The sequence below is a fragment of the Notamacropus eugenii genome, chromosome 1 (genome assembly GCF_028372415.1).
Source record: "Notamacropus eugenii isolate mMacEug1 chromosome 1, mMacEug1.pri_v2, whole genome shotgun sequence".
NCBI classification, from domain to species: domain Eukaryota; kingdom Metazoa; phylum Chordata; class Mammalia; order Diprotodontia; family Macropodidae; genus Notamacropus; species Notamacropus eugenii.
This window is the reverse complement of record NC_092872.1, coordinates 479,169,503-479,196,205: the sequence shown is the minus strand read 5'-3', so window position 1 is coordinate 479,196,205 and position 26,703 is coordinate 479,169,503. Positions and strand designations below refer to the sequence as shown.

Sequence of the window (26,703 nt, the reverse complement as noted above, 5' to 3'; positions counted from 1 at the left end):
TACATAAAGCTAGCTCTATTATCCCAAGGGAAGGAGAGGAAGATTCCCCATCTTGGATGAGAGACACTGCCAGGAATTTTTGGGGTTTTTTTTTTCACTAAGTGGAGCTCTTAAATTTCTAAAGATTCCTCTTGGAATTTGGAGATTGCAGAAGGAAAGATTTGTGGGTATCCTATGCTTGACAGGAATTGTGGAAAGAGAGAGAGAGAGAAGACCTGGCCTGTATAATCCTGTTTTCCCATAACTACACAGCCAAGCTCTGTGTGACCCTGGGTAAGTCAGTTTACATGTCTTGTTCTCCTAGTTTCTTTAACTATAAAACAAAGGGACTTGATTAGAGGGTCTCTTAGGCAGCTTTTAGTTCTGAGCCTATGTTTTTACATTAAGAATTACCCCTAGCATCTTCCCAAAGACCAAGATATAAAGACATAAAACATAGATGCAATTTGCTGGCATAGAAGTCTGATGCATGCTAGCTGTAACCTTGAGTAGGTCATTTAACTTCTCATCATCCCTTCAGGCAACCCCAAAAACTAAAAGCAGGTGCCATTTTGCATTGTCGGAAGGAATTTCCTTACTGAGAATTTTCTAGACCCATAAAATCACATGTGGGTGTCTCCCTGCCCCGCACCCCCCCAAATATGCTAGGCACCAGAGAATCAAAGTTTGAATGAGTGAAAAAACATTTATTAAGTGGCATAATTATTATGTGGCAAGTACTTTGCTAAGGCTGGAGACAGAAACCTAGAAGGTTAAGACAGGCCTTGCCCTCAAGGAGCTAGTGAGCAGGGGGAGCTACAGTGATTTAGAAAGTTCAGGCATCGTCAGCAGAGCCATTTACTAGAGATGAAAAATGACAGAGACCTGCCCTCAAATCGCCTATATCTAGTGTTGGAGATGGGAGAAGAATGGACAGAAACAGCTAAAATGCAAGGGAGACTGTGATAAAGTTAAAGCAGGGAACATTGATAAGTGTTTTTACTTGCAGTGTCCTTGGTGGGAGACCAGGTAGGGATGGAGAAATGCTAAAGATGACTTTAAGTCACAGAGGAGGCAGAAGAGAAACAGAAAGGGTGAGGTATCCTGTATTTGCTTTATAGGTGTCCCTGCCTTCAGGAAGTCCCATAACTGAATTACGCCTAAGGTTATCCAGGTGTCTTCCTCCCATGAAACATCTCCCCACCTCCATGGCCAGAGCAGCAGGCCTGCCTCCCTACCTGCCCTCCACCTACCTGCAGTCATTCATTCTCCTGTAGACAAAATCTGAATTCCGAATTCAGTTGGAAGGATGAGCACCTCTTTCCCAAACCAATATACTTTTTGAAATTTCCATTCACTGCCTTAGCAGCAGTCTCTCTGCTTGCCTGACACCTGAGCTCCAGAGCTCCTGATTCCAAAGACAAATATGGATGTTATTTAAATGCTATCTTCAAATCCCATTATATAAGAACCTGCCAATTCCCTGGCAAAATGGTCACAGCCAGGAGTCCCTGCTCTTGCAGGCATCATAGATTGGCCAGACTGTCAGAGCCAGAAGGGACCTTGGATTTCATTTAGTTCATTTCCTTTGTTGTACACAGATGGGAAACTGAGGCTCAGAGAAGGAAATCAATTTGGCCAGTGTCACCCACTGAGTTAGTGGCAGGGCTGGTACTCTTTTCACCATATGTATCACACAGCTTCAAATTCCTTCCAGTGAGAGAAATCAGGTACCAACAAAAAAAGAACCTGGAGCACAGGATGAGTGGGCCAGGGGAGAGAAGGCTTTTAATATGGGAGAGGAGGGTGGCAAAGGCTTCCTGGGAGAACGGGGAGCTCAGACTTGGTCCAGTGTGACGTGGGCAAATCCGCATTTCCCTGCCCTAAGGAGGCACTTCTCACTATCCTTATTTTCCTTCATCAGCTTTCATTTTGGCCTTTTGTCTATGGATAGGACTGGAGCAATGCCAGAGGCTGTGTGGAGGAGATGGTCTATTTTGTTCTCTTAGCCCTGCTTGTAGCAAATCCCTCTTCTTTGGCAATATTCCTCCTGCTCTAGGTCCTTCCCTCCCTCCTCAGCTCTCAGCAAAGGGTCTTTGATTAGTTCATTTGTGGAAACGATGAGTCAGGAATCCAATCGGCTGCCACATCTTGCCTCTACATTTTTTGTATCTGTTTCCTTCTCTCCTCTTCCACGACCACCATTTAATTCAAGCTGTTCGCTTATCATCTCACATCTGGACTGCTGAAGTAGCCTCTGAATTGGTCTTCATTTCTCCATTCTCCCCTCTCTCCAATCCATCCTTCACCTAGCTGACAAATTTACTTCTAAAGAACAAGCCTGAACAAGCCATCCCCCCTTACTGAATAAACTCCAGTGGGTCCCAGATACCTGTAGGATCAAAAACTAACTTAGGTTTAGCCTCTAAAATCCTCCACGACCTGGGCAGGACCTACTTTTTAAGCCTCATTTTACATGTGCTGCCCCTCCACCGACTCGGACCTAACTGAACTGGTCTTGCTGTTCCTCACAGAAGGCATCCCATCTCCTTGGTCTTTGTCTTTGCTCTGGCTTTCTTCTTCTGCCTGGAACACAGCCTCCTTTCCTCTTCTTTCAATCCCTTGTTTCCTTCAGAGTTTAACTTGAGCCAAGCTAGCAAGGCCACCTAATACAAGAAGCCTTTCCTGATCCTGCCAGGATCTTGCATCCCACCAACTCTCTTGCATCTCTTTTCTGTATTCCTATAGTACATGCTATCTCCTCCAGTTAAAAACCAGGGCCTGGTACAGTACAGTACCTGATACATGGTAGGGGTTTAATAAATGCTTGTCAGTTGGTTGGGAGTGTTAACCTGAAAACTTTGTTAAGAAAAGGCAACAGGCTGAATGCATACATTTTATGATTTAATTAATTAATCAATTCCCTATTAAAGAAAACGGTAACATAATGCATTATAGAGCCAGAAATGTTCTGGCTACCCAGTGCAGAAATCTTCTGGCTTATATACATTTTGCCATGAGAAAGGAACTCTCCTAGTTGAACAAATCATAAATTTTGTAGGACAAGACAATTAACAAAGTAATGTTGGTCAGGCCTTGGGATTCCAGCTGGGTAAACACATGTCTTGGTGATAAAGAAGGAAATCCCACCACTAGTAAGTGGCAGGCTTCCTGCCCTAAACAGATAACTGACATAGGAAAGGGTAAACAAAGTTCAATAGAAATTACGACCTAGGTTAAAGGTCTCCTAAGGAGTGTAGAGTCAGCCTTGGCTGGCTTTTGCTGACATAGGAAAAGGCATTCTCTGAGTTTACTTCAGAGAGAACAAAGAGATTATTCCAAAATTTTATATTAAACATTATCAGGAGTTACGTTCTAGTATTGGTTTTCTAGCTAACTGTATAAGTGACTCTGTGCAAGATCCATTTCTCTTTCTTTGGCACTTGGTTTTCCCATCTGTAAAATGGGGAAGGGTGGTGGTGAATGGACTTGGTGTCTCAGGTTCCTTAAAGCTCTAACATTCTATGTTCTAAGGTACCTCCCAGTTCTGACATAGGCCTAAAGACCCTTCCAGGCCTGAAATTCAATCTTTTTAATTTGGTTCCACCTGTGATGATTGCATGTTCTAAAAGTTTTAGGGGAGGGATTTTTTTCACCACATTCTCTACTCCCTTTCCCCTTTGTCTTTATCTCTCCTCTTATTTCATTTTTTAATGTATTATCTTTCCCCATTAGAATGTAAGGTCCTTAAGGGAAGGGACAGTCTTTTTTTTTGGCTTGTATTTGTAGCTCCAGAGCTTAGCATAGTGCCAGGCACACAGTAAGGGCTTAATAAATATTTCTTGACCTGATTATAATACTAAGAGATGATTTATTATTAATATTGCATTATTTGACTTTAGAGTTTACAAAGGGTGTTATTATCTCCTTTCAGCCTCAATAACAACCCTGTGAGATGAGTACTACAGATAGTATTATCCCCAATTTACAGATAAGGAAACAGACTCCAAGAGGTTAAGTAATTTATCATGGATTTATAGAGCTAGGAAGTATCAGAGAGAAGATCTGAACCCTGGTCTTTGTGACTTCAAGTCTAGCATGCCGGATCCCACAGACCACACACACAAAGCTGTCTCTCCTGCTATGACTATGACAGTTTATCTTGTAAGCAATAGGGAGCCACCAGAGGTTTCTGAATCAGGAAGTCATTGGCTATCAGAGCAGAGCATCGGAAGTATTAGTCTGGCAGGAGGGACTGGAGGGAGAGAAATTAGAGGCAGGGAGAAAAGTTGAGGAAAAAGAGACAGAGAAAAAAATAATCCAGAGGAAAGTGGATGAGTACTTGGACTGGTATGGGGGCAGAATTGATGGAGTGGAGGACTTCTCTTTATATCCCCTAGCACTTAGCCCAGAGCCTGGCACACAGTAGGAGCTTCATACATGCTTGTTGACTTGACTTGACATTCATCTGTGCGCCCAGGATGCTTGAGGGCGGAGGACGTGCGAGACTAATCCCTTAGAAGGATTCTGAAGAATCTTGCCTAAATGAGGAGGCAGCTCTGGGGCGAGGGTGGAGCCACCCCCCCGGGTTCGGCGCTCCTCCCTCCCTGGGCGGGCGGCGCTAGGACCTCGCGCTGCTCCGGCTCGGGCTCTGGCTCCGGGCTCCAGCTCGGGCTCCTGCTCCGGCTGCAGCGGGGCCTGGGCCAGTAGCGGCTCCGGGGCTGCGGAGGCGCTGGGGGCCCAGCTGCAGCGCCATGTGAGCGGGACCGAGCACGGGCGCTCCCCGGGGGAGGTGAGCTTGGGGCCTGGGGCAGAAGATGCACGGGGGGGGCCGGCCTGGGAGACAAGATGCGCTGAGCTGGGAGGTGGGGGCGTGAGGGAGCTGGTCCAGGAGCTTGGCAAATGGGACCCTTGGCGCTGATGTGCCTCCAACTCCGTGCCTCGCCCTCGTTTGCGCTTAGGAATCCCCCGGGGACTGGGCGCCGTGGGCAGCCTCCACCCCAGCCTGACGGGTGCTTGGACGGGCTGGTGGAGCCTGCCCCCATACGAATGGAGAAGGGGGTGAAGGGAGAGGGCACGGCCCCTGATGGGAGGACGAGGGCAGGCAGAGTGGGGGGATGCCAGAGCTCCCAGGGGATGAAAGGGTGCTTGGGAGCTCGATCCCCTCCCCCTTCCCTTCCTCTTCTCTATCCAGTCTCCCCATCCTGGGTCAGACTAAGCTGCTTTATCTAATCCCCCGCCCAGGGGTGCGGGGGCTGATCCTCAGAGTCTCTGCTTGCTCTGCTGGGTTCCTGGGCAGTGATCTTTGCCCCCACATTGGGGTTCTGACATTTCTCCACTTTGAATGGGCCCTTAGGCTCTCCAGAAACTTGCTGGCAGCGGGTAATCCCTGGGAGGAGTTATGGGGAAGGGCTCTCGTGAGGGTAGAGGGAGCGTGCCCTGGGGCCAGAGTGCCGGAGGGTAGGGGCTTTGGGAGGGTGTGTGAGCAGTGACAACCCAGAATGCACTGCTCTAGGGCTCCCCTACCTTCTGCCCCCCCACTCTTACAGGGGCCACTGAAAATGAAGAGTTCCTGGCGCAGAGTCGGGGCTCCCAGCGGCCCATGCCTGGAAAAGAGTGGAGTCTCTTGACCCAGATGCTACTTTCATGGAGGGGTTGGTTTTGGTGGCTCTCCAACCCCCATTCTCCTCCCAAATCCTATCTTTCTCAAATCCTACCTCTACAACTGCTTCCTGTCTCCTGCCTTTTTCCTTGATATATTTTTTCCTGAGTCCTCCCACTCTGGGACCTTGTGCTCCTCCACTTTTGGGGGGTGGGGAAGAAAGAAGAGAATAGGATGAGGAGAGTGTTGGGGGAGCTGGAGCTTGGGTCTGTAATGGGACGGAATGTTCTGAATCTACACTCCCAACCTCCCACACACTTAAGGCACAGAGGGAGAGGAGGAGGGGAGAGAAGAATGGAAGGGTAGGCTCTGTTAGTGCAATGGGGACTGGGGCCACGGAAGTATCCTAGGGTCTGACACAGGAGGACTTATCAATTCTCCTTCTTGTGTCTCTTTTTTGGTTTTCCTGTCTTGTCCTCGTTTTACTTCTCCCTTCTTTGGAACCTTGCCCTACCTGCTCGTTAGTACAAGGGGAACCCTGGATAAGTGGGGGGGAGGATTGAGGGGCCGCACTGGTGTACCTAGGGGAGCTTCCTTGGCCAGTAAACCCTGGAGACAGAGGTTTGGAAGAGAAAATTCCCTCCATCTGAGAAATTAGTGGGAACCATGAGAAGCCTGGCCTTTCTCCCACCCCCGCATGGGAGGATGAGGGGGCCCTACTTTCCAGGCATGGTACATGTGATCTGCTTTCAGTTGGCAGGGGAGCTCGGCACTGAGATAGCTGTCACCTGACCTAGGTTTTAGTTCCAGTTCTGACACTAACCTAGCACAATTAGACATTATTAATATCTTAATTGTATTGGATCATAACAGCTTGACCATATACAGTCCAATTTAGCAAACACTATTAGGTGTTCAGCAGCTACCTGAAAGATTCTAGAGAGATCACTTTCTTTCTGTGGGCTTCTATGTCAAATGATCTGGTTGGATCATTAAACTGTCTCATATCCCTTCTGGATCTGACATTCTCTTTTAAGGGCTCTTCTAGCTTCAATGCATTAAGAGCTTAACCAGCTCTAATTTTCTGTGAGTGCTGAATTGCTTTAACTTTCCTCCAGGTATTCTATTCAAACTCGTTATGTGCTGAGTATTCTTTGCTCTTTCTCCTATGGATCTGGTATTCCTTTTCCTGAAGGCCCTCATATCTGCCTCCCCTTCCCTCAATTTCTAATTCAATTTCTCTGTGTAATTCCCCTCGTGGTTTGGTTGTTGCTTGGATAAGCAGATAGCCTTAGATAGGCAACACATTCCCTGCTGATGTTTGAGAGGATCCTCAGTGATCTGCTCTGGGCGGTAGCCTTGGAAGACAGGGATTCTAGCCCTGTCTCTTAGACTTGCTCACTACATGACTTAGAGAAGATACTTCCCATCTCTGGGCCCTCAATTCTCTCATCTATTAAATGAGGAGCTAGATTGGGCTAGATGATTTCGAAGGTCTTTTCCAGCTCTGATGTTCTGATTCTATGTGGACATTGGCAACATTGAGTACTTGTCAAATCTTAAGGGCCAATCCTAGAAAGATGGGTGGAGTCCTGTTGGAGATGAGAATGAGGGTTTGGCCAGAAAGAAACTGGCCAACCAAGACAGGTGGATAGGATGATGGTTGGGAAATTAATCCGAAAAATGTATCTGTAAGACTATCCTCAGGCTCTGATTTAGATTTAGTAAGTATGTCCCTTATTAAGCATGGAAATGAAGAAGAAAGGAAGGAAGGTGGAAGGGAAGGAGAGAGGGAGGGAAAGAAGGAAAAGAAGGAGGGAAGGAAGGAAGGAAAGAAGGAAGGAAGAAAGGAGGAAGTGACTGAGGAAGAAAATGCATCAGTGAGGGACATTTCAGGGCATGGAGAAGGAAGGACATATGGTAAAAATACAGGTTTGTCCTGACTAGTATAACTAGTTCTCCAGTTATAGTTTTATGACTTGGAGGAAGACAGAGTGGACCCCAAGTATGAGATTTGGCCCTTAGCCCTGGGCAGGGACTGGCGGAAACTGTGCTCAGCTTCCTGCATCAGAGGGACCAGCTGTGGGCCCGGATGGGTTATGGGGCAGCTGTGAGCTGGCACTGTTGTAAAGAGTTCATGGCAAAGGAACCATTCCATTGAGTCTGGACCAGGGAAAGGCCTGTCCACCATGGTGGGGGGGGGATCTTCAAGGCTCCCCTCAGGGAGACCTGAGGTACTCCCATGTCTGTCCCATATCTGTCCCATGTCTCAGATCCCTCTCCACTGGGCTGTTCTGTTTGTGGCTTCTGAGTCAGATGGGGCCATTCTTCATTTCCTCCCAAACAGAACTCCCTTAAACAGCATCTCCCCCAGCAGCAGTTCCCTCCAACAACCTCCTCCCGCTCAGTCCCTTCCCATTCTTTCCTTGGCCCCTTGGCCCAGAAACTTTTTCCTCACTCTCCCACCAACGCTGCAGCTAGAAGCTGGGACCTACACTTTGCAGATACTGCCCGAGCTGGCTGCCGCTGCCTCCCCTGCTTCCTGGGAGTCAGCAGGATAAAGAGCAGCTGGGACCAGCCTGCTGGCCCCTCTCTGCTGTTGGCCCTGTGTGAAGTGATGGTTCTTCCTGGCTCTGGCTGGCATCTCTGCTGCCCTCCTCCTCCCTTCTCTTCTTCAGCTTCCTAGCAGTTAAGCATCAACCTTCCTTGCTTGCTGCGTAACTCCTATTCTTGACATCACAATGGTTTTGATTCCTTCTTTAATAAATTGGAGAAGAGTCAAAGAAATAACTATTCACTAGTATGACGTGGTTCTCTCTCTCTTCTCTCTCCTCCCAGGGATCCCCAGGGTCAGGGGCACAACTCTTGGTCAGGGAAAAGGAGAAAGGATGGAGGCCAGGGAAGGGAAAGTAACATCCAGTGTTAGCCCATGACCATGATGTGAATTGCTCCTGAATGGATATGTGAGGATGACTGATTTTTCATCATGGGGCCAGTCAATGGAAATCCTAGCTCTCTCAGGGGTCACTTACTGTGTTTTAAGACCACGTTTGCTCTGGCTATCTGGAAGAGTTAAACCCTTTCCTGTTGGCTTGCAGGTGTGACCCTTTCTCCCCCTCCCCCGGGTGACTGGAAGGCTGCTCCCACCCCAAGATTGGTGGAGAGACATGAATAAAAATAAGGTAAGTGCCTCATCCTTCCCTTATCACTGCCCTGGAATCTTGCTGGGCTCTTGGCCTGCTCTGGACCAGCACTTCCTGAATTCTAGCCTGTCCCTTGGGGGACTTACAGCCTGAGGCCCTTTTTAACTATCCTTTCTGTTCAGCAATAGTACTTTCCAGTATCAGGTTCAAATGCTCTAGGAGCCTGGTGCTGGAGGGCCTCAAGTCATCTGGACCTCAGTTTTCTTATCTATAAAATGGGAATAAGGATTCTAGGCTTGTTTAATTTATAAGATTTGGGGGAGGTTCAATTTAAGAAATGGGTGTAAGAGTGCTCTAAAAAGTTGGTGAGATGCCTAGACTGAACTCTCACCAAGTTTGGGGCCCCTCATTAGGTATACCAAGGAAGGAAAAGTTCTGGCCCATGCCATCAGAGAAGTCCCCACTATATGAATAAGATTGTTGTTTAGTCATGTATGACTCTTCCTGACCCCATTTGGGGTTTTCTTGGCAAAGATACTGGAGTGGTTTGTCATTTCCTTCTCCAGTTGATTTTATAGATGAGGAAACTGAGGCAAACAGGGTTGAGTGAATTGCCCAGGGTTGCACGGTTAGTGTCTGAGGCTGGATTTGAACTCAGGTCTTCCTGACTCCAGGCCTGGTGCTCTACTCATATCATCACCTAGCTCACTGTATACAAATAAGATACAACTGACTAAAGGCAGGATCCAAACAAAGTGACTATTAGTGCAATCTAAATGGGTGCTGAAGAGACTGGAAGATACAAAAACGTTGACTCTTGCACTATACTACAGGCAACTCTGGCCAGGGCTTTTACTGGGCTTGGAGTTAGGACTTTGGGGGCCAGTTTCCAATTTCTTTTGTACCCTAAAGTTTACAAAGCACTTTCATCACAACAATCCTATAAAGCAGTGGTATCAAATTCAAATAGAACGGGATTCCTGAAAACCACAAATTAGCATTATCTAGATTGTGTGAATTTTAATCGATTTTGTTAAACATTTTCCAATCCTATTTATATCAATTTGGCTATAAACTTGAGCATTGCTGGCCTGGAGAGTTTGATACCTCTGTTGTGAGTTAATTAATATGAGATTCCATTTTACAGATGAGGAAACTGAGGTCTAGAGAGGTTAAGAGATTTGCTTCATTCCATAGCTAAAGTCTCAAGTTCAAAGCAGAATCGGAAATCAGATCTCTCCTGACTCCTTCCTTTGGGCCACATTTGTTTGAGGACAAATCCAGGGTTTGAAACGTTGGACTTATTGCTGAATCATCCATCAGCCTGTGATTTAAACCTATCATTCCCCTCTCCTTTGCACTCTCTGGCCACCTCCCTAATTTAGGACTCATTACCTGAATTCATTTAGCAGATTCCTAACTGGTCTCTCCAGTACCATTTTCTTCCCCAAGTTCATCTGTTGTAAATATCATGTTTCTTTATGTCATTCCCTTGCTCAAATACTTTCTATGACTTACAGGTACCTACAGACTAAAGCAAATGTTTTTCTGTCTAATATTCAAGTCTTTCCACTGTTCAGCTCCAGTTTACTAATCCAGACTTATTTCCTTCTCCTGCTGCACTTGAACCCTGTGCTCCAGCCTAACTAGTCCTTCATTGCTTCCCTGAACACACCATTTCATGCCTTTGTTCATGCTGTCACCTCCACCTGAAATGTCCTCTTTCCTCTTTGCCTATCCAAATTCTCTTCATCCTTCACGAGACAGCTAAAGGCCCCCTTTATCCATGCTACACCTAACCCAGGGAGATTTCTCTTTCCCTCATCTAAGGCCTTTTGATTCTTTCTACAAGTGTAAATTATCCTCATGTTTGTCTCCCAATGGGTCTTCTTTCTTTTGGATCATTTACAATATAGTTCGAGACAGGCCTGGGCACAGAGTAGGTGCTCAGCAGATATTGCTGGCATTTGGCAGAGAGGTACCTGCTGTGTCACAGGTGAGTAATTATTGAGTATTTAAGAAGTGTTGTGTAGTGAGATGCAGTCAGGTGTAGCAGGAAGGATGACTTCAGAGAACCTGGCACACCAGCTCTTGCCTTGAGGTCCTTCATTCCACAATCATTCAACAAAGATTAAATGTCTACTGTGTACCAGTCTCTGTGCTGAGTTCTGGGGTTACCAAGAAAGGTAAGACCAGCCTCGGACTCCAGGAGTACACATTCTAAAGGGGGAGGCAACGTGCAAACAACTGTGCATGGTGTAAATAAGGCTGAATCTTAGAGGGAAGGCAATAGCAATGGGGGAAGGGGTGGAGAACTAGAAAAAGTCCCTTTGTGGAGAGTGAAATTGGAGTAGAGTCTTGAAGGAAGTCCTGGAGAGGGGGTGAGGCTGGAGAGCATTCCAGGCATGAAGGACCATCAGTGAGAAGACAGTTGGAAGGTGGAGTATCCTGTTGTAGGAATAGCTAGAAGATCACTGTCAGCTTGAAGACCCAATGAGATGTGCTCCAGCCATCTCCTTGACTGCAGTAGGGAGTAAGGGGGTAAAGGAGATAGTGAGGCAGGTATCATGGGAAAAGTAATCAAATGGTTATCAGTTCTTCATTCCTAGAAAGGACAATGTCAATCATCTGTCTTACTCTGGCTACCATTTCCCTATATATTTTGTCTTCCACCCCTTAGAATATAAGCTCCTTGAGGGTAGCCATTGTCTTCGTTTTTTGTATTTATATCCCCAATGCTCAGTGTATTGCCTGGTAAGTGCTTTTTCATTCATTCATTCATTCATTCATTCATTCATTCATTCATTCATTCATTTCATGTGCCTGGATTGTCTTCATGATTAAGAGGTATGACTTAGCTGATTTTCCCTACTATGGTCTAAGAGTTGGAGGGGGTGTGACTTTGGTTTCTTAGCCTCTGTCTGCTTTTTATCTAGGTTTCTTCCCTTCTCCCTTAGGGCCAACGATCAGTGGTGCTAGTGGCCTTGTTTGCGCTCATCACCCTCCTCATCCTCTACAGCTCCAACAGTGTCAACGACGTCTTCCCCTATAGTCCTCTTCGAGGTCACTTTCACCGGACACCAAACCTGAGGAAGTGGGCCATTGCTGACAGCTATGTCCCAGTCCTTGGCAACAAGGTAGGAAGAGAGAGGGCTGGTCAGTGCAGAGCTTTGGGGCATCTCATCACTTTCTGGGAGTTACTTCTGCTGAGAAGCATGCTTGGGGGAGACCCAGGCATGAGTGCTTTTAGGAGGACCAGTTATTAGGAAATCATAGATCTAGAACTTGGAAGAGACCCCAAAGAATATCTAATCCAATCCTACATTTTACAGAGAAGGAACCTGAAGCCCAGATAGGATAGTGACTTACCCAAGGTGGTGACACAGGTAGTTAGTAGCAGAGGCTGGATTTTAACCCATGTCCTCTTTTTCCAAAGTTAGTCTTCTTATTGTACCACATGCTTCTGTTTATGGGGATGCTCTTTCCAGAGATTGCCCTTATTTATCCATCTACCCAGAAAGGAGAGAGAATAGGTGCATTGGCACACTCCTTCAGAAATGTTCCCTTGGATTAAAAAAATTATTGATGCTTATTTTATATTTCTGTCATTTCCCAATGACTCCTTTCTCTTCCCCTTCTCAAACCAACATTATCCCACCATGTAACAAAGAGTAATAAAGAAAAACCAATCAACACATTGGCTGTTGTCTGAAAATGTGCCTCATTATGTACCTGAAGTCTGTCACCTCTCTGCTGAGAGGCAGGTGACACCTTTTAATGTCAGTCCTCTAAAGTCACATCTTGTCCCCTTTTGATCATAGATCTGAAGCCTTTGAATATTTGAAAATAATTGTAGATGTAGTGTAAATTGTTCTGGTTCTCCCTTGGCTTTTTAAGATAGTCAAATTGAGGATGTAGGCCTGGGGTCAGGACTTCAGGAAATGTGTCCTACCCAATCAGGGGCCCAATCATTGGTTTCCATTTTCCTCATTTGATATTAAGCTCTAGAAGTGATCATGAGACTCTGACCTCATCCCACCTCTGTGTAATATCTTTTGGTTGGTTGGTCCACTGATTGTTGTCCCATGTTCTCAAAGAGAACCAAAATGACATCACTATACTATAGTCAAGTTTCATCGTGTCTGACTGCGGCTGATCAGACCAATGCAAGCTTAGAACGTTCTACCACAGGTAGAGCACAAATAATCCATGTGAACATTTGGGGTGGATCCTCTAAATCTGCAGCCATTTGAATGAGGAGCTTACTGTCAAATTTGTAGATGACAACCAATTATTTAATCAATAAGTATTAAGCATCTAGGCACTATGCTAAATACTGAGAAGATGAAGTAAAAATAGTCCCTGTCCTCAAGGAGCTGACTTTTTTCCCCAATTAACAGGCATTTGTTTTCTCTCTCTCTCTCTCAACCTCTCCTATTTTTATTGTTTAGTTATTTCAGTCATGGCCAACTCTGTGCGACCCTAGTTGAGGGTTTTCTTGGCAAAGATACTGGAGTGGTTGCCATTTCCTTCTCCTGTTCATTTTACAGATGAAGAAACCAAGGCAAACAGGATTAAGTGACTTACCCAGGGTCATGTAGCTACTAAGTGTCTGAGGCCAGAGTTAAATTCAGGTCTTCCTGACTCTGGGCCTGCTGCTCTATCCACTTCTCCACCTAGCTGCCCTAATCTCCCCTGCCCTATTAAAAAGAAAACAAAATTAAAAGCCAAACCCATGTAATAAATATGCATAACAAAAATAAGAGCCAAACCCATGTAATAAATACGCATAACCAAGCAAAATCAAATCCTACGTTAGTCATGTCCACAAAAGGTATATCTCAATCTGCATTTTGAGTCTATCACCTTTCTATTGAGGTAAGTAGCATTTTCCTCATCAGTCCTCTGAAATCATGGTTTCTCATTAAGTTGATTAGAATTCTTAAGTCTTTCAAAGTTGTTTGTCTTTACAGTGTTGTTGATATTACATAAGTTGTTCTGGTTCTGTTCATCTTGTTCTGCATCAATTCATACAAATCTTCAAAGGTTTCTCTGCAGTCTTCCCTTTCAGCATTTTTTTTACAGCACAGTAGTACTGTCACAGTCATATACCATTATCTATTTAGCCATTCCCTATTGATAGTCTCCTCTTAGTTTCTAGCTTTTTAGCACTATAAAAAGAATTGTTATAAATATTTTTGTGCATATAGGTCTTTTTCCTCTTTCTCTGGGGTGTAAACCTTGTAATGGCAAAGGCCATTTAATGACTTTTGAGGAATACTAAATTTTTTTCCAGAATGCCTAGAACAATGGGGTGCCCCATTCAAATCACTAAGAAGTAAATTATAATTCCACTTTCCTTTTTTCTTTTTTTAAAATTTATTTATTTTATTCTGAACTTAAGAAATAAAGCAATCATTTGCATAACAAAGTGGGAGAGAAAAACAGAGGATTGTACCTGAAATTGCAGATCCATTATGTACAGCTTGCTATCCCTTTCAAATATACAAGTTATCCAGTGACTTTCTTTTTTTTCCCCTTTCCCCTCCACCCCAAATTTTGAGATGGCTACCATTAAACACAAATCTTGTGTGTGTGTACATACACATATACATATATACACACACATACATATATATACATGCATACACATATACATATGTGTGTAAGTGTATTTATTTATTTATGTGTCTGTTCTTCTTCTGGATTCAAACAGCATCTTCCTTCATAGGATCTTTGCAGTTAATTTGAGTATTTATAATAATCAGAATGACTTGGTTGCTCAAAATTGGCCTTAAAACAATCTTGTTGCTACTGTATACAGTGTTCTCGATTCTGCTCATTTCACTCTTTATTATTTCATGGAGGTCTCTCCATGCTTTTCTAAAATCATTGAGCTCATCATTTCTTATAGTAGAATAATATTCCATCATGAACATGTACCACAATTTATTTATCCATTTCCCAATTCATGGGCATTCCCACAATGACCAGTTCTTTGCCATAACAAAGAGAGCTGCTATAAACATTTTAGCACATGTAGTTTCTTCTCCATTTTCCCAATCATCTTGGGAAACAGACCTAATATTGGTATTTCTGGGTCAAAAGGTATAGGCATTTTAATTACTTTTTGAACAGAATTTCCAATTTCTCTCAAAAATGGTTGGATCAGCAACAGTGAATTAAGGACCCAATTTTTCCACATCCCTTCCAACATTTGTCTCCTTCCCCTTCTATCATTTTAGCCAATCTGATACCTCAAAGTTGTTTTAATTTGCATTTCCCTAATCAATAATGATTTAGAACATTTTTTCATATGACTAATTTTTTTGATTTATTCATTGGAAAACTGCCTGTTCATATCCTTTGGTCATTTATCAATTGGGGAATGACTCACATTCTTATAAATTTGACAAAGTTCTTTACGTATTTGAAATACAAAACCTTTATTTGGGGGACTGTTTATAAAATTTTTCCCCTCAGTTTTCTACTTTCTTTCTGATGTTAGCTACATTTATTTTATTTGTATAAAACTTTGTAAAAAATTATTATTATTTTATTTGTTTTCAGTGTTCTACAATCACTTCCATATATCTTAGGTTTTTCCCCTCCCTTCCCTCCTTCCCCGCTACCTCCGCACTCCCTCCCTGATATGGCATATGATCTTATATAGGTTCTACACATACATTCCTATTAAATACATTTTCACCCTAGTCATGTTACATAGAAGAATTAAAATCAATGGGAGAAATCATAAAACAAACCAGAACATAATACAAAAGAAAATGATCTGCTTCATTCTGACCATTTTTATTTTTAAAAAATTGTTTACTTTTAGTTTTCAGCATTTACATTTATAAAATTTTGAGTTCTAAAATTTCCCTGCTCTTCCCCTTCCCTGAAATGGCATGCAATCTGATATATGTACAATCATATTAAACATTTCTACATTAGTCATGTTGTGAAAGAAGAATGAGAACAAAAGAGAAAAACCACGAGAAAGAAAAAAAGAGAAAATAGTATACTCTGATCTGCATTCAGACTCCATAGTTCTTTCTCTGGATGTGGATAGCATTTTCCATCAAGAACCTTTTAAAATGGTTTTAGATCATTGCTCAGAAGAGCTAAGTCAAACAAGGTTGCTGTTACTGTATACAATGTTCTCCTGGTTCTGCACACTTCACTCAGCATCAGCCATACAAGTCTTTCTAGGTTTTTCTAAAATCCACCTGCTCATGATTTCTTATGGAACAATAATGTTCCATTACATTCCTATACCACAACTTGTTCAGCCATTCCCCAATTAATGGGCATCCCCTCATTTTCCAATTTTTTGACACCACAAAAAGAGCTGCTGTAAATATTTTTGTACATGTGGGTCATTTTCCCTTTTTCATGATGTCTTTGGGATACAGACCTAGTAGTGATATTGCTGGGTCAAAGGGATGCACAGTTTACAAACCATTTTTAATTTAATGTAATCACAATACTCTGTCTCTTTTTTGTTCATAAATTGTTCACCTGATCATAAGTCTGATAGGTAATATGTTCCATGTTCTTAAAATTTTCTTGTAATTTCTCCCTTTATATCTGGGTCATGTATCCATTTTGACCTTATCTTGGTAAATGGTGTAGGATATAGGTCTATGCTCAATTTCTACTAGACTGTTTTCCAGCTTTCCCAACAATTTTTTTTTTTTTACCAAATAATGAATTCTTTTCCTCAAAACTTAAGTCTTTACACTTGTCAAATACTGGGTTACCATATACATTTGCTTCTGTAGAATGATTCTACTTTTCTAAGATACCAGTTCACAGAAGAACATAACATTCTACCAGGGGAGGCAACTTGTATGTAAATAGAAAGATACAATACATTAGATGACAGACAGAATCAGCATTTTAAAAAATCTGTCTAACATGATAAAACTTAATTGGAACAAATGTGAAATGGTGTGTTCATATTAGGAAAAATCAATTGCACAGATACAGGATGGGAGACAGCTGGATTACCAATTATTCAGTTATTTCAGTTGCGTCCAACTCTCTGTAACCCCATCTGAGTTTTTCTTGGTTGGCCATTTTCTTCTCTGGCTCATTTTACAAATGAAGAAACTGAGGCAAATATGGTTAAGTGACTTGCCCAGGGTCACAAAGCTAGGAAGTGTCCAAGGCTGGATTTGAACCTGGGTTTTCCTGACTCCCCACCAGGCTCTCTGTGCACCATAGCACTACTTAGCTGCCCCAAATCAACAATAGTTCATGTTAAAAAGATTTAGGGATCTTACTGGACTACAAGCCAATAGTTGACATGACTGCTAAACATGGTGGTGTAACTTTAGGCTACCTTAACTTAAGGGAAGTAGAACACCTAAAATGGGGGAGCTGAGACTTCCACTATACTTTGTCCTAGTCAGCAGTGAGGAAGGGAAGGCCACCATAATCCTAGGGCACTTAACATCTTTGAGACTCAGGTCCTTCATCTATAAAGTGAAGATAACAATAGTGCCTACCTCACAAGACTGTTGGAAGAATCAAAAGTGTTTTCAACCTTAAAGCACCACATAGGATCTAAATTTTCATAGAAATACAGCACTGGAAGGGACCTTACAGTCAAAGGGATCCAACAGCCCCATTTTTCTAATGGGGAACAGGTCCTGGGATATTCAGTCACCTACTGAAGGTCATGCAGATAATGAGTGGGATAGCTAGGATTTGATATCAAATCAGGGAACCTTTTTCTTCTTCTCCCTCTGCAGACACTGACCTCCCACTGTCACCAGTGTGTGATCATCACCAGCTCAAGCCACCTTCTGGGCACGAAACTGGGACCAGAGATTGAACGAGCAGAGTGTACTATACGCATGAATGATGCACCCACCACAGGCTATGAGGTGGATGTGGGTAGTAAGACTACCTTTCGAGTTGTGGCTCACTCCAGTGTGTACCGTGTTCTACGGAGGCCCCAGGAGTTTGTCAATAAGACACCAGAGACTGTGTTCATCTTCTGGGGACCTCCCAGCAAAATGCAGAAACCCAATGGCAGCCTGCTACGCGTCATCCAGCGTGTGGGTCTTGCCTTCCCCAACATGGCTGCCTATGCCGTCTCACCCACCCGAATGCGCCAGTTTGATGACCTCTTCCGCGGTGAGACGGGCAAGGACAGGTACCTGCTTCCCTGTTTATTCAGGCTTCCTTTGCCCTGGCATCTCTTTTCCTTCACACTTCAATTTTGCCTAGACCTGACACTGTTCTCCCAGCTTTCAGCATGCATGGCTCTGATTTCTCTTTGCTAGTGTAGTGTATCCTAGCATAAAGAGCACCCTTGTTTTCTGTAGGCATAATAACTCCAACCAATATGAATCAATCAATAAGCATTTATTAAGTGTCTGTTAGATGGCGGCCATTATACTAGTTTTACTGGAGCAACAAAGAAAATGAGAAAACCCTTTGCCCTCAAGGGGTTATGGGCAAGATAGCATTTACACTGATAAGCACATAAAAAGTAAATACAAGCTAGTTGTAGAAGGTGGAGGGGGTAGAGGAGGGTGGCGGTGTAGAAATCAGGAAAGTGTCCATGTAGAAGGTGCTTGAGATGAGTTTTAAATGAAACTAAAAACAGGTGAAGAGGGAGTATATCCCAAGCATGTGCCAAGCAGCTTGTGTAAAGATATGAAGGGGAGAGATGGAATGGGGTATGAGTGTATGTGTGTATGTAAGAGAGGGAGAGGAGGACAGAGAGGGGAGAAAAGAGGGAAAGGGAGAGAGAGAGAGAGGAGAGAGACAGAGAGAGAGGGAGAGGGAAAGAGAAGAATAGTAGTCAGTAGACTGTATAAAAGGGAGTAATACACAATAAAACTGGAAAGGTAGGTTGGAGTAAGATTTTGCAGGGTTTAAGCCTCCAAACGGAGTTTGTATTTAATCCTAGTAGAGTTCATCAAGAGCCACCCTTTTTTTGAGCAGAAGAATGAGATGATCACCCCTAAGCTTTAGAAAACTCTTTTTAGCAGGTTTGTGGAGGATGGATTGGAAAGGGGAGAGAATGGTGGGAGACCAGTAAAAGACTGAGTATAGAGAAGAGATGATAAGACTGGTGACCATGTGCCTGGAGAGAAGGGGATGGCTAGGAGATGTGCAGGTTGACTAGACAAGACTTGGCACTGACTTGGATAGAGAGGGATGACAGAGTGAGGAGTTGAGGATGATTCTAGTTGCAGCCCAGAGTGAATAGAGGGATGGTGGTACCCTTGTCCCACATAGGAAGACTGGGGCTGGGATGGTCTGCAAGAAAAGTTGCCCCCAACCCAGCATGTGCATACCACTCACTGTGCCACAATTCAACATGACTGTTGGTTTAAGTACAGAATTTTACTGAGTTATCATGGGGGAAAGTGGACATTGGATTATAGATCTAGAAGGGACCTTAGAAGACATGCAATCCAACCCCTCATTTTACTGATCCCTTGTCCAAGGTCACACAGGTAGTAAGTAGCAGCAATAGGTTTTGAACTTTGAACCCAGGTCACTTGAATTCAACGTCTACTGTCCTTCTACTGATCCAATGACATCAAGAAAAAGAAAGTACTTTAAGAGGGTCAGATTATAGACTAATACTCTCTTGGCCATGTTTGTTAGATTAAAAGAATCCTTGCACCCCCGAAGAGAGGGAAAACTTGCTATTTAGGAGTAAAGGAGCTGCTAACCTAATAGGTATGAGAATCCTGTCTTTTAGGGACTAAGAAATTCTAGGATCATCATCACCTTTAGAAGGAACTTTAAGGGACAGCTAGGTGGATGTAGTACCGAACCTAGAGTCAGGAGGACCTGAGTTCAAATTTTCAGGTATTTATTAACTATGTGACCCTGGGCAAGTCACTTAACCCCAATTGCCTCCAAGAAAAAAAAGAACTTTGAGGGATTTTCTAGTCCAAATCCTTCCTTTTACTGATGAAGCAACTGAGATTCAGAGAGGTTAAATTGATTTGCCTAAGATGACACAAGTAGAAACAACCAAGGTTAGAATCTAGGTCCTTGGACATAATTCAACACACTTTCCATTACATTGCATTTCTTTTGGAGAAAGATCTGGGGCTCAGGGGTAAATCCTGGCTTTCCTACCAAGGCTATTTTTTTTTTTTTTTAAAGATGAGGTGTCATGAGTATTGAGGGAAGGACATTTCTTCACATTGGCTTCTTTGAATGGTGAGAGTGACTGGCCAGAGGGAGACTGAGGACCAGGTTTTAGAAGGAAGCCTAGGTGGGTGGGTAGATATGGTAGTGAAAGACCAATGCATGGTCTTCCTCTCCTCCCTACCTGAATTTATGCTCAACTCCTTTCCCCAAAGCTACCCCTCTTACTCTCTGCTCCCTGGCTCCTGGCTTGTAGGGAGAAGTCTCGATCCTGGCTGAGCACAGGCTGGTTCACCATGGTAATTGCTGTGGAGCTATGTGACCGGGTCCATGTCTATGGGATGGTGCCGCCCAACTACTGCAGGTAAGGTTTCTTCTCTTCCCTGATCTCTCCCCTCTTTCTATACCCCACCTTGGCTAGAGGTCCATGGGGAGGGACTGAATGTCCCATATCCCCACCTGACCCCATAAATGGGCATATTAAACTGGCTTTGTAGCTTCACCAGGATGACTCTCACTCAAACCATCTGTCAATTTATCCCAACTCCAAAACCATTTAGCCATTATCCCTCTCCTCTGGAAACTTCCTGAGGACAGGAACCACATCTTATTTCAACTTTGCATGTCTGCTAAGCACAATATAAGCTTTCAATAAATGTTTGTTGAATGGATGACTCAGAAGAGATGATAGATAATGTGAAGAGTTGGAAAGGACCTTAATGGTCATCTAAATCCAATTCCCTCTCATTTTAAAGAAGAAGAAACAATGATGTGTCCAAGAACATGCCACTGGTCCCACATTTTAGTCCTGCCTCCACCATGAACTAGCTGTTTGGACTTGCCGTTAGACTCAATTTAATTCAGTTGGCTGGGTCAACCCAGGTATCACTTGGATTATTTTGGCAATGGGATGGTGTGTGTGTGGGGCAATCAGAACCTCAGGGATGTTTTTTATCTTATCAGCAGGTGGGCATCCAGGGGAGTATCTCTTTTCTCCAGTGAGTGCCTTGAGACATGCCATCCTTCAGCAGCATGCTCTTTTCTTTGTCCCCTCTATAGCCAGCAGCACCAGCCCCACCGGATGCCCTATCACTACTATGAGCCCAAGGGGCCAGATGAATGTGTCACCTACATCCAGAATGAGCGTAGCCGCAAGGGGAATCACCACCGCTTCATCACTGAGAAGAGGGTTTTCTCCTCCTGGTCTAGGGCCTACAACATTACCTTCTCCCATCCTTCCTGGACATAAGGGTATCTCCTGGACAATCAGGTCTCAGAGGGTAGGTTCCTGGACAATCAAGGTGTAGGGGGTAGGTCCTGGTCAGTTGGGTCTCAGGAGAATTCTGCTGGCCAATCAATATATCAGCTAATTGATCTTGGAACCTCTAGTAGTCATTCAAGGCCTGGAGGGCATGATCTCCAGGTTATTTGGCATCTTTGAGGGTATCTTTTGGCCAATCAGGGTCTTGAAGTCATATCTTAGCTAAACAGGGTCTGGGTTGTATTTCCTTATGAATCAGGGTCTTGGGATATCCTTCAGCCAACCTGGGTTGTGATCCCATTGCTGAGTTAATTAGAGGACAAGGACATGACCTTCCCCATGAGGCCTTAGTTCTGATTCTTTGGCCCTGAGGTGTTTCTCCCTAAAGAGAAACCAGAAAACGAAACAAAAAAAAACTTCCATTTTCTTTTCCAGATGACTTTAGAGGAAATCCTGGGCCTAGAAACACTGGGGGCCTTGGACCAAGAGCTGAGAGAGGAGGCATATAACATGCCCTTTGCCATGGGCACAAACCACTTTGAATGGTCTCAGTGACCCTGCCCACTGAAGCCTGGGCCTGCTCTCTCAGCAGGTCTTCTAAGTGAAGCAGGACACAGCCTCCTGTTCTCTCTGCTAGCTGGGTTCCTTTTGTCCTAGCCTGATGAGAAAGCCAAGTGCAATCTTAGCATTTCTGTGGCCCTACGCTTTCCAGGGACCTTTCTCTTCACTCCATACAACTTGGAAGTGTTTGCTTCTCCCCATTCTCTGGCACTCAAAATGGGAAGAAAAGGAGAGAGAGAAATGATTGTATACTGTAGGGGATCCCTGGACTGAGACCCTGGGTTCCAGTATCAACTCTGCTGCTAATTCCCTACTGGACCTTGGGCAAGTGACTTTTCCTCTATGGGGTCTCATTTTCTTCCTGTATAAATTGAAAGGTTTGGACTCAGTGACCTCTGAGGTCTCTTCCAGCCCAGACATTTTAAGATTCTATTTCTGACCCCATGCCCTTTCCTTTCCCTCTCTTCTTCAGTTCCTATTCTATTTCTGGTTCTGGGCAGGTGTGGGCTGGGAACTAATGAAGAGAGATCTCTGCTCTGTCAGGATAGGCAAAGGACCTCTCCTAGACTCCTGCTCCCCAGTCCTCCCAATACCTTTTTCTTCCCAAGGCTGTGATTGGCAGGGAAGGGGGAGGGAAGCATCCCACTCCTGAGGGGGGATAAATATCCAGTGGGCTTCATCCCCTCCTCCCTGCCCACTTTACAGCTGCTAATCTTCTTGACAATTAAATCGATAGTGCCTCATTTCCTCTTCTCCATTTGTTTCCCATTCCACCTCCCCAATTTGATAATCTCTCAATCTCGCCTCGGTGAGGTCCGTTCTTACCTACTGAGTGATTTTTCCACTAGTTTGGGAAGGAAGTTATGGCTGCAGGCTTGACTTATACCCAGATTCCAGAAAAAGGAAATGGGCATTCTAACTGCAGCTGGAATTTTGTGTGTGCATCCCTTCTGTCTAGAGGGGTTAAAAGCCCTACTAACCAAAAAGCCAACTGGCTGCTCAAGTAGCAAAGAGGGAATGAGGAGAGAGAGCATTTGGGTTCCAGGTTCCCTCCCTTCCAACCTGTCACTTGGTTGCTGACTGTTTTTTCCCTAGGAGGGCAGCCCCAAAGGAGCTGGTGGGGATAGAGTGGGTGTCCTTAGCTACTGAGCATGCCATCTTGTTCCTAAGCATCAAGATGAGGGACGTGGGATATGTGATAAAGCATTCCTGGATGTGTCTCTTTGAAGGCTGTCTGGGAGTGCCTTGTAGAAGAACGCAGGTTGAGGATAGAGGCTAGGCTAGCATGTGGGTCAGGGAGTATACATTCTGTTCTCGAGTGTCAGCACGAGTCTTCCCCTCCCCACCACCACTACCACTCAATTTCCTCAGCCCTGAAAGGTGATTTTGTAATGGTTTGTACAGGAATAAATATTATTGCGCTCTCGTTGTCTTTCTTTCTTGTATCTGAAACCTCAGCCAAAGCTTTTGCATAGTGGGGTTTCTGTTCGGTCTCTACACTCCAGTCCTTTGGAACTAGGGGCTCTCTAATACCAAAGCCACAGGTGAATATTTGGACGGTGGCCTCAGGCCAAGAAGTCAGACTTTTAGAATTATAGATCTTGAGCCAGAAAGAGAGGGCCTTAGAAGCCGTCTATTCAAAGCTCCTTTTTTTTTTTACAGATGAGGAAACTGAGGTCCAGAGATGTTACATAACTTACCAAAAATCTTACAGATAGTAAGTGGTACGGGGCAGCTAGGTGGCACAGTAGATAGGGCTCTGGAGGGTAGAGTCAGTAATACTCATCTTCCTGAGTTCAAATCTGGCCTCAAACACTTTCTACTGTAGTTGTGTGATCCTGGGAAAGTCACCTAACCCTGTTTTCCTCAGTTTCCTCATCTGTAAAATGAGCCAGAGAAGGAAATGGTAAAACCCCTCCAGTATCTTTGCCAAAAACATCCCAAATGGGGTCATGAAGAGTTGGACATGACTGAACAACCACAGGAAGTTGTAGAGATGGCCCTCCATCTTCAAGTCTATTTCTCTTTCTACCCAAGAATGAAGGATTATTGCTTAAGACTTTGCATGCTAGTCAGTTAAGTTCAAACTTGATAAAGGGGTTGGATCTTAAAACCTGTCTCACTTGCCTTATGTTGAACTATTTCTGATCTGGAAAATGAGGGAGTTGCACTAAATGGTCTCTAAGGCCCTTCCAGCTCTGGCATTCTATACTTTAAGACCCTTTCCTCCCTGATATCCTAAGTCCCTAAGGTCTCTTCCAGCCCTGATATTTTGTTTGTAACTTTAAAGTCACAAAAAAGTCTTGCTTCACAGATCACACAGTCAAAATGCTCTACCCAGGAGGGCCCCATGGCAAAGGCAACAGGTGTAGGTGAAAAGTTAGGAAGCAAGCATTAATATAGCACCTGCTGTGTGCCAGGCGCTGGACTAAGTGCTTTACAAATATTATCTCATTGATCCTCACAACAACCCCAGAGGTAAGTGCTATTATTCTCATTTTACAGTTGAGGAAACTGAAGCAAATAGAGGTTAAATGACTTGCCCAGGGTTGCACAGCAAGTAAGTATCTGAGGCTGGATTTGAACTCAGGTCTTCCTGACTCCAGACTCAGTACTCTATCCACTGCACCACTGAGCTGCCTTCAGGTGATCAGACAGTGGAAAGAGCACTGGATTTGGAGTCAGAGGAACTGAGTTCAAACCTTGCCTCCAATAGTTACTGCCTGTGTGACCTTGGGCAAGTCACTTGAACTCCTTGGGTTTCAGTTTCCTCATCTGTCATATGAAGAGTATGGCCTGAGTGTCTTCTTTTTGTCCTTTCCAGATTTAGATCTATGATCATCCCCCTTGTGATCCATCAACAAATATTTATTACATATTACATATTACATATTCCACTGTGTGCCCAGCCTTTCGATTGTTGTTGTGGAGCAGGCTCTGCAGACAACATGTCTCTACCCTCAGGTGACTTCCCAGTCTAGCTGGGAAACAGGATGAATGAGCAAAATACAAGGGGATGTGCCAAGGGAAAAAAAGCTGTTGTAGATATGGCTAGTCCATCTTTACAAAATATTTATATCCCTTATCTTATTCAATCCTCACTGTAGCCCTGGGAGGTATGGGCTATTATCCCCATTTGATAGCCGAGGAAACTGAGGTTGAGAGGTTAAGTGGCTTGCCCAGGGTCACATGGTTAGTAAATTCGGAGGCAGAATTTGAACTCACATCTCCCTGACTCTTAAATCTAGCATTCTATGCTCTATGATATGTGACCTCTCAGGTCAGTGTGTTAGTGGGAGATGGGAGTGGGGCGGGGGTGGCAGAGGGAAGAGTCAGGGTAGCTTCATGCAGAAGTATGTCAGCTGGGCCTTAAAGGATAGATTAATTCACACAGAGCAGAGGTAATGTGAACAAAGGCACATAGACATACTTGGGGGATAGTGAAATCAATTTGAGTGTTTATTAAAAATCTGCTATCTGCAGGTGCCAGGGTTACAAAGCCAAAAAACAAAGCTGGAGACCGGTTGGCTGAGGTGCAGCTCAGTGTGGGGACTATGTGTACATGTGTGTGGGAGTGAGTTATAGGGGAAGAAGTAGGGTGTGGTAAGCCTGGAGAAATAGATCAGTGACCAAAATCTAGAATCTTGTATACCTTTATTTTTTAAAATTTATTTATTTTCAGTTTTTAAAATTCACTTCCACAAAATTTTGAATTTCAAATTTTTTCCCCATTTCCCTCCCACCCCAGGACAGCATGTATTCTGATTACCTTTTCCTCCAATCTGCCCTCCCTTCTATCACCCGCCCCCCCCATTCCCTTCCCTTCTATTTTCCTGTCGGGTAAGATAGATTTCTATACCCCATTGCCTACATATCTTATTTCCTAGTTGCATGTAAAAACAGTTTTTAACACTCATTTTTAAAGCTTTGAGTATTATTTTCTCTCCCTTCCCCCAGCCCCATCCACCCTCATTGAAAAGGCAAGCAATTGGATATAGGTTGCCCATGTGTAAAGATGCAAAACATTTCCGTAACAGTCATGTTGTGAAAGACTAATTATTTTTCCCTCCATCCTATCCTGCCTCCCCCCCATTTATTCTATTATCTCCTTTGACCTGTCCTTCTACCAAAAATCTGGAATCTCTTAGATAACAATTCTTTCTTTTTTTGGTTGGATGATCTTTTAAAAATTATTATTATTTTTTAGTTTTCAACCTTTGCCTTTATAAGATTTAGAGTTCCAAATTTTTTTCTCCCTCTCCCCTGCCCCCTCCCTTAGATGGCATGATGTAGGCTATACATGTAAAATCATATTAAACATATTTCCACATTAGTCATGTTGTAAAAGAAGAATCAGAATAAAAGGGGAAAACCATGAGAAAGAAAAGACAGCAACAATAAAAGAGAAAATAGTATGCTTTGAATTTCATCCAGACTCCAGTTCTTTGTCTGGATAACATTTTCCATCATGGGTCTTTTGGAATGGTCTTAGATCATTATAATGCTGAGAAGAGCTAAGTCTGTTAAAGTTGATCATCGAATAATGTTGCCATTACTGTGTACAATGTTCTCTTGGCTCTGCTTCCCTCACTCAGTATCTTGAATACCAGTTCTAAATTTTATCATGTAGCCAGTGAGGAGCCATGGCTTGGAGCAGGGGAGAGGCGTGATCCAAACTGTGCCTTTTTAAGAAGACATCCCAATAGCCTGTACAGGATGGTTTGTAAAAGAGGACAGAGATGGAGAATCTAATGTGGTTCTTACAACAGTCTCTGTGTGATGTGATAAGGAGACTAGCAAACATCACTAAGCCCTGTGAGTAGAATAAAGCCCCAAATAGAGTGATGATAATCCTCCCTGCTTTGGGGTCTTAGGACCAACCAGGCCATTGTGACATGGACAAACAGAATGGATACATAGAAGACTGAACTGAACAAACCCAGGCACTAGAGAAATCTATGTTCTATATAATAACATTCCACATCTGTGTCATTGCAGAAACATTGAGTGCCCACTACTGGTCGAAA

The 26,703-nt window shown here is 43.9% G+C and overlaps 1 protein-coding gene across 3 annotated transcripts; it reads left to right on the top strand.

The window, feature by feature from the left end:
• On the top strand, positions 1–23,102 carry ST6GALNAC6 (ST6 N-acetylgalactosaminide alpha-2,6-sialyltransferase 6). Of its 3 annotated transcripts, XM_072632528.1 has the most exons (7): positions 4,667–4,771; positions 8,680–8,763; positions 11,682–11,861; positions 17,484–17,890; positions 20,111–20,218; positions 20,914–21,134; positions 21,551–23,102. In XM_072632528.1, the coding sequence occupies exons 2-6, from the start codon at positions 8,749–8,751 to the stop codon at positions 21,101–21,103; spliced, it is 900 nt and encodes a 299-aa protein (XP_072488629.1). In that variant the 5' UTR covers positions 4,667–4,771; positions 8,680–8,748; the 3' UTR covers positions 21,104–21,134; positions 21,551–23,102. The 3 variants fall into 3 exon arrangements, with proteins under 3 accessions (XP_072488628.1, XP_072488629.1, XP_072488630.1); XM_072632527.1 differs by lacking the exon at positions 4,667–4,771 and adding an exon at positions 1–273 and having other exon boundaries at positions 20,914–23,102; XM_072632529.1 differs by lacking the exons at positions 17,484–17,890; positions 20,914–21,134; positions 21,551–23,102 and having other exon boundaries at positions 20,111–20,212.
• The last annotated feature ends 3,601 nt before the right edge of the window (positions 23,103–26,703 follow it).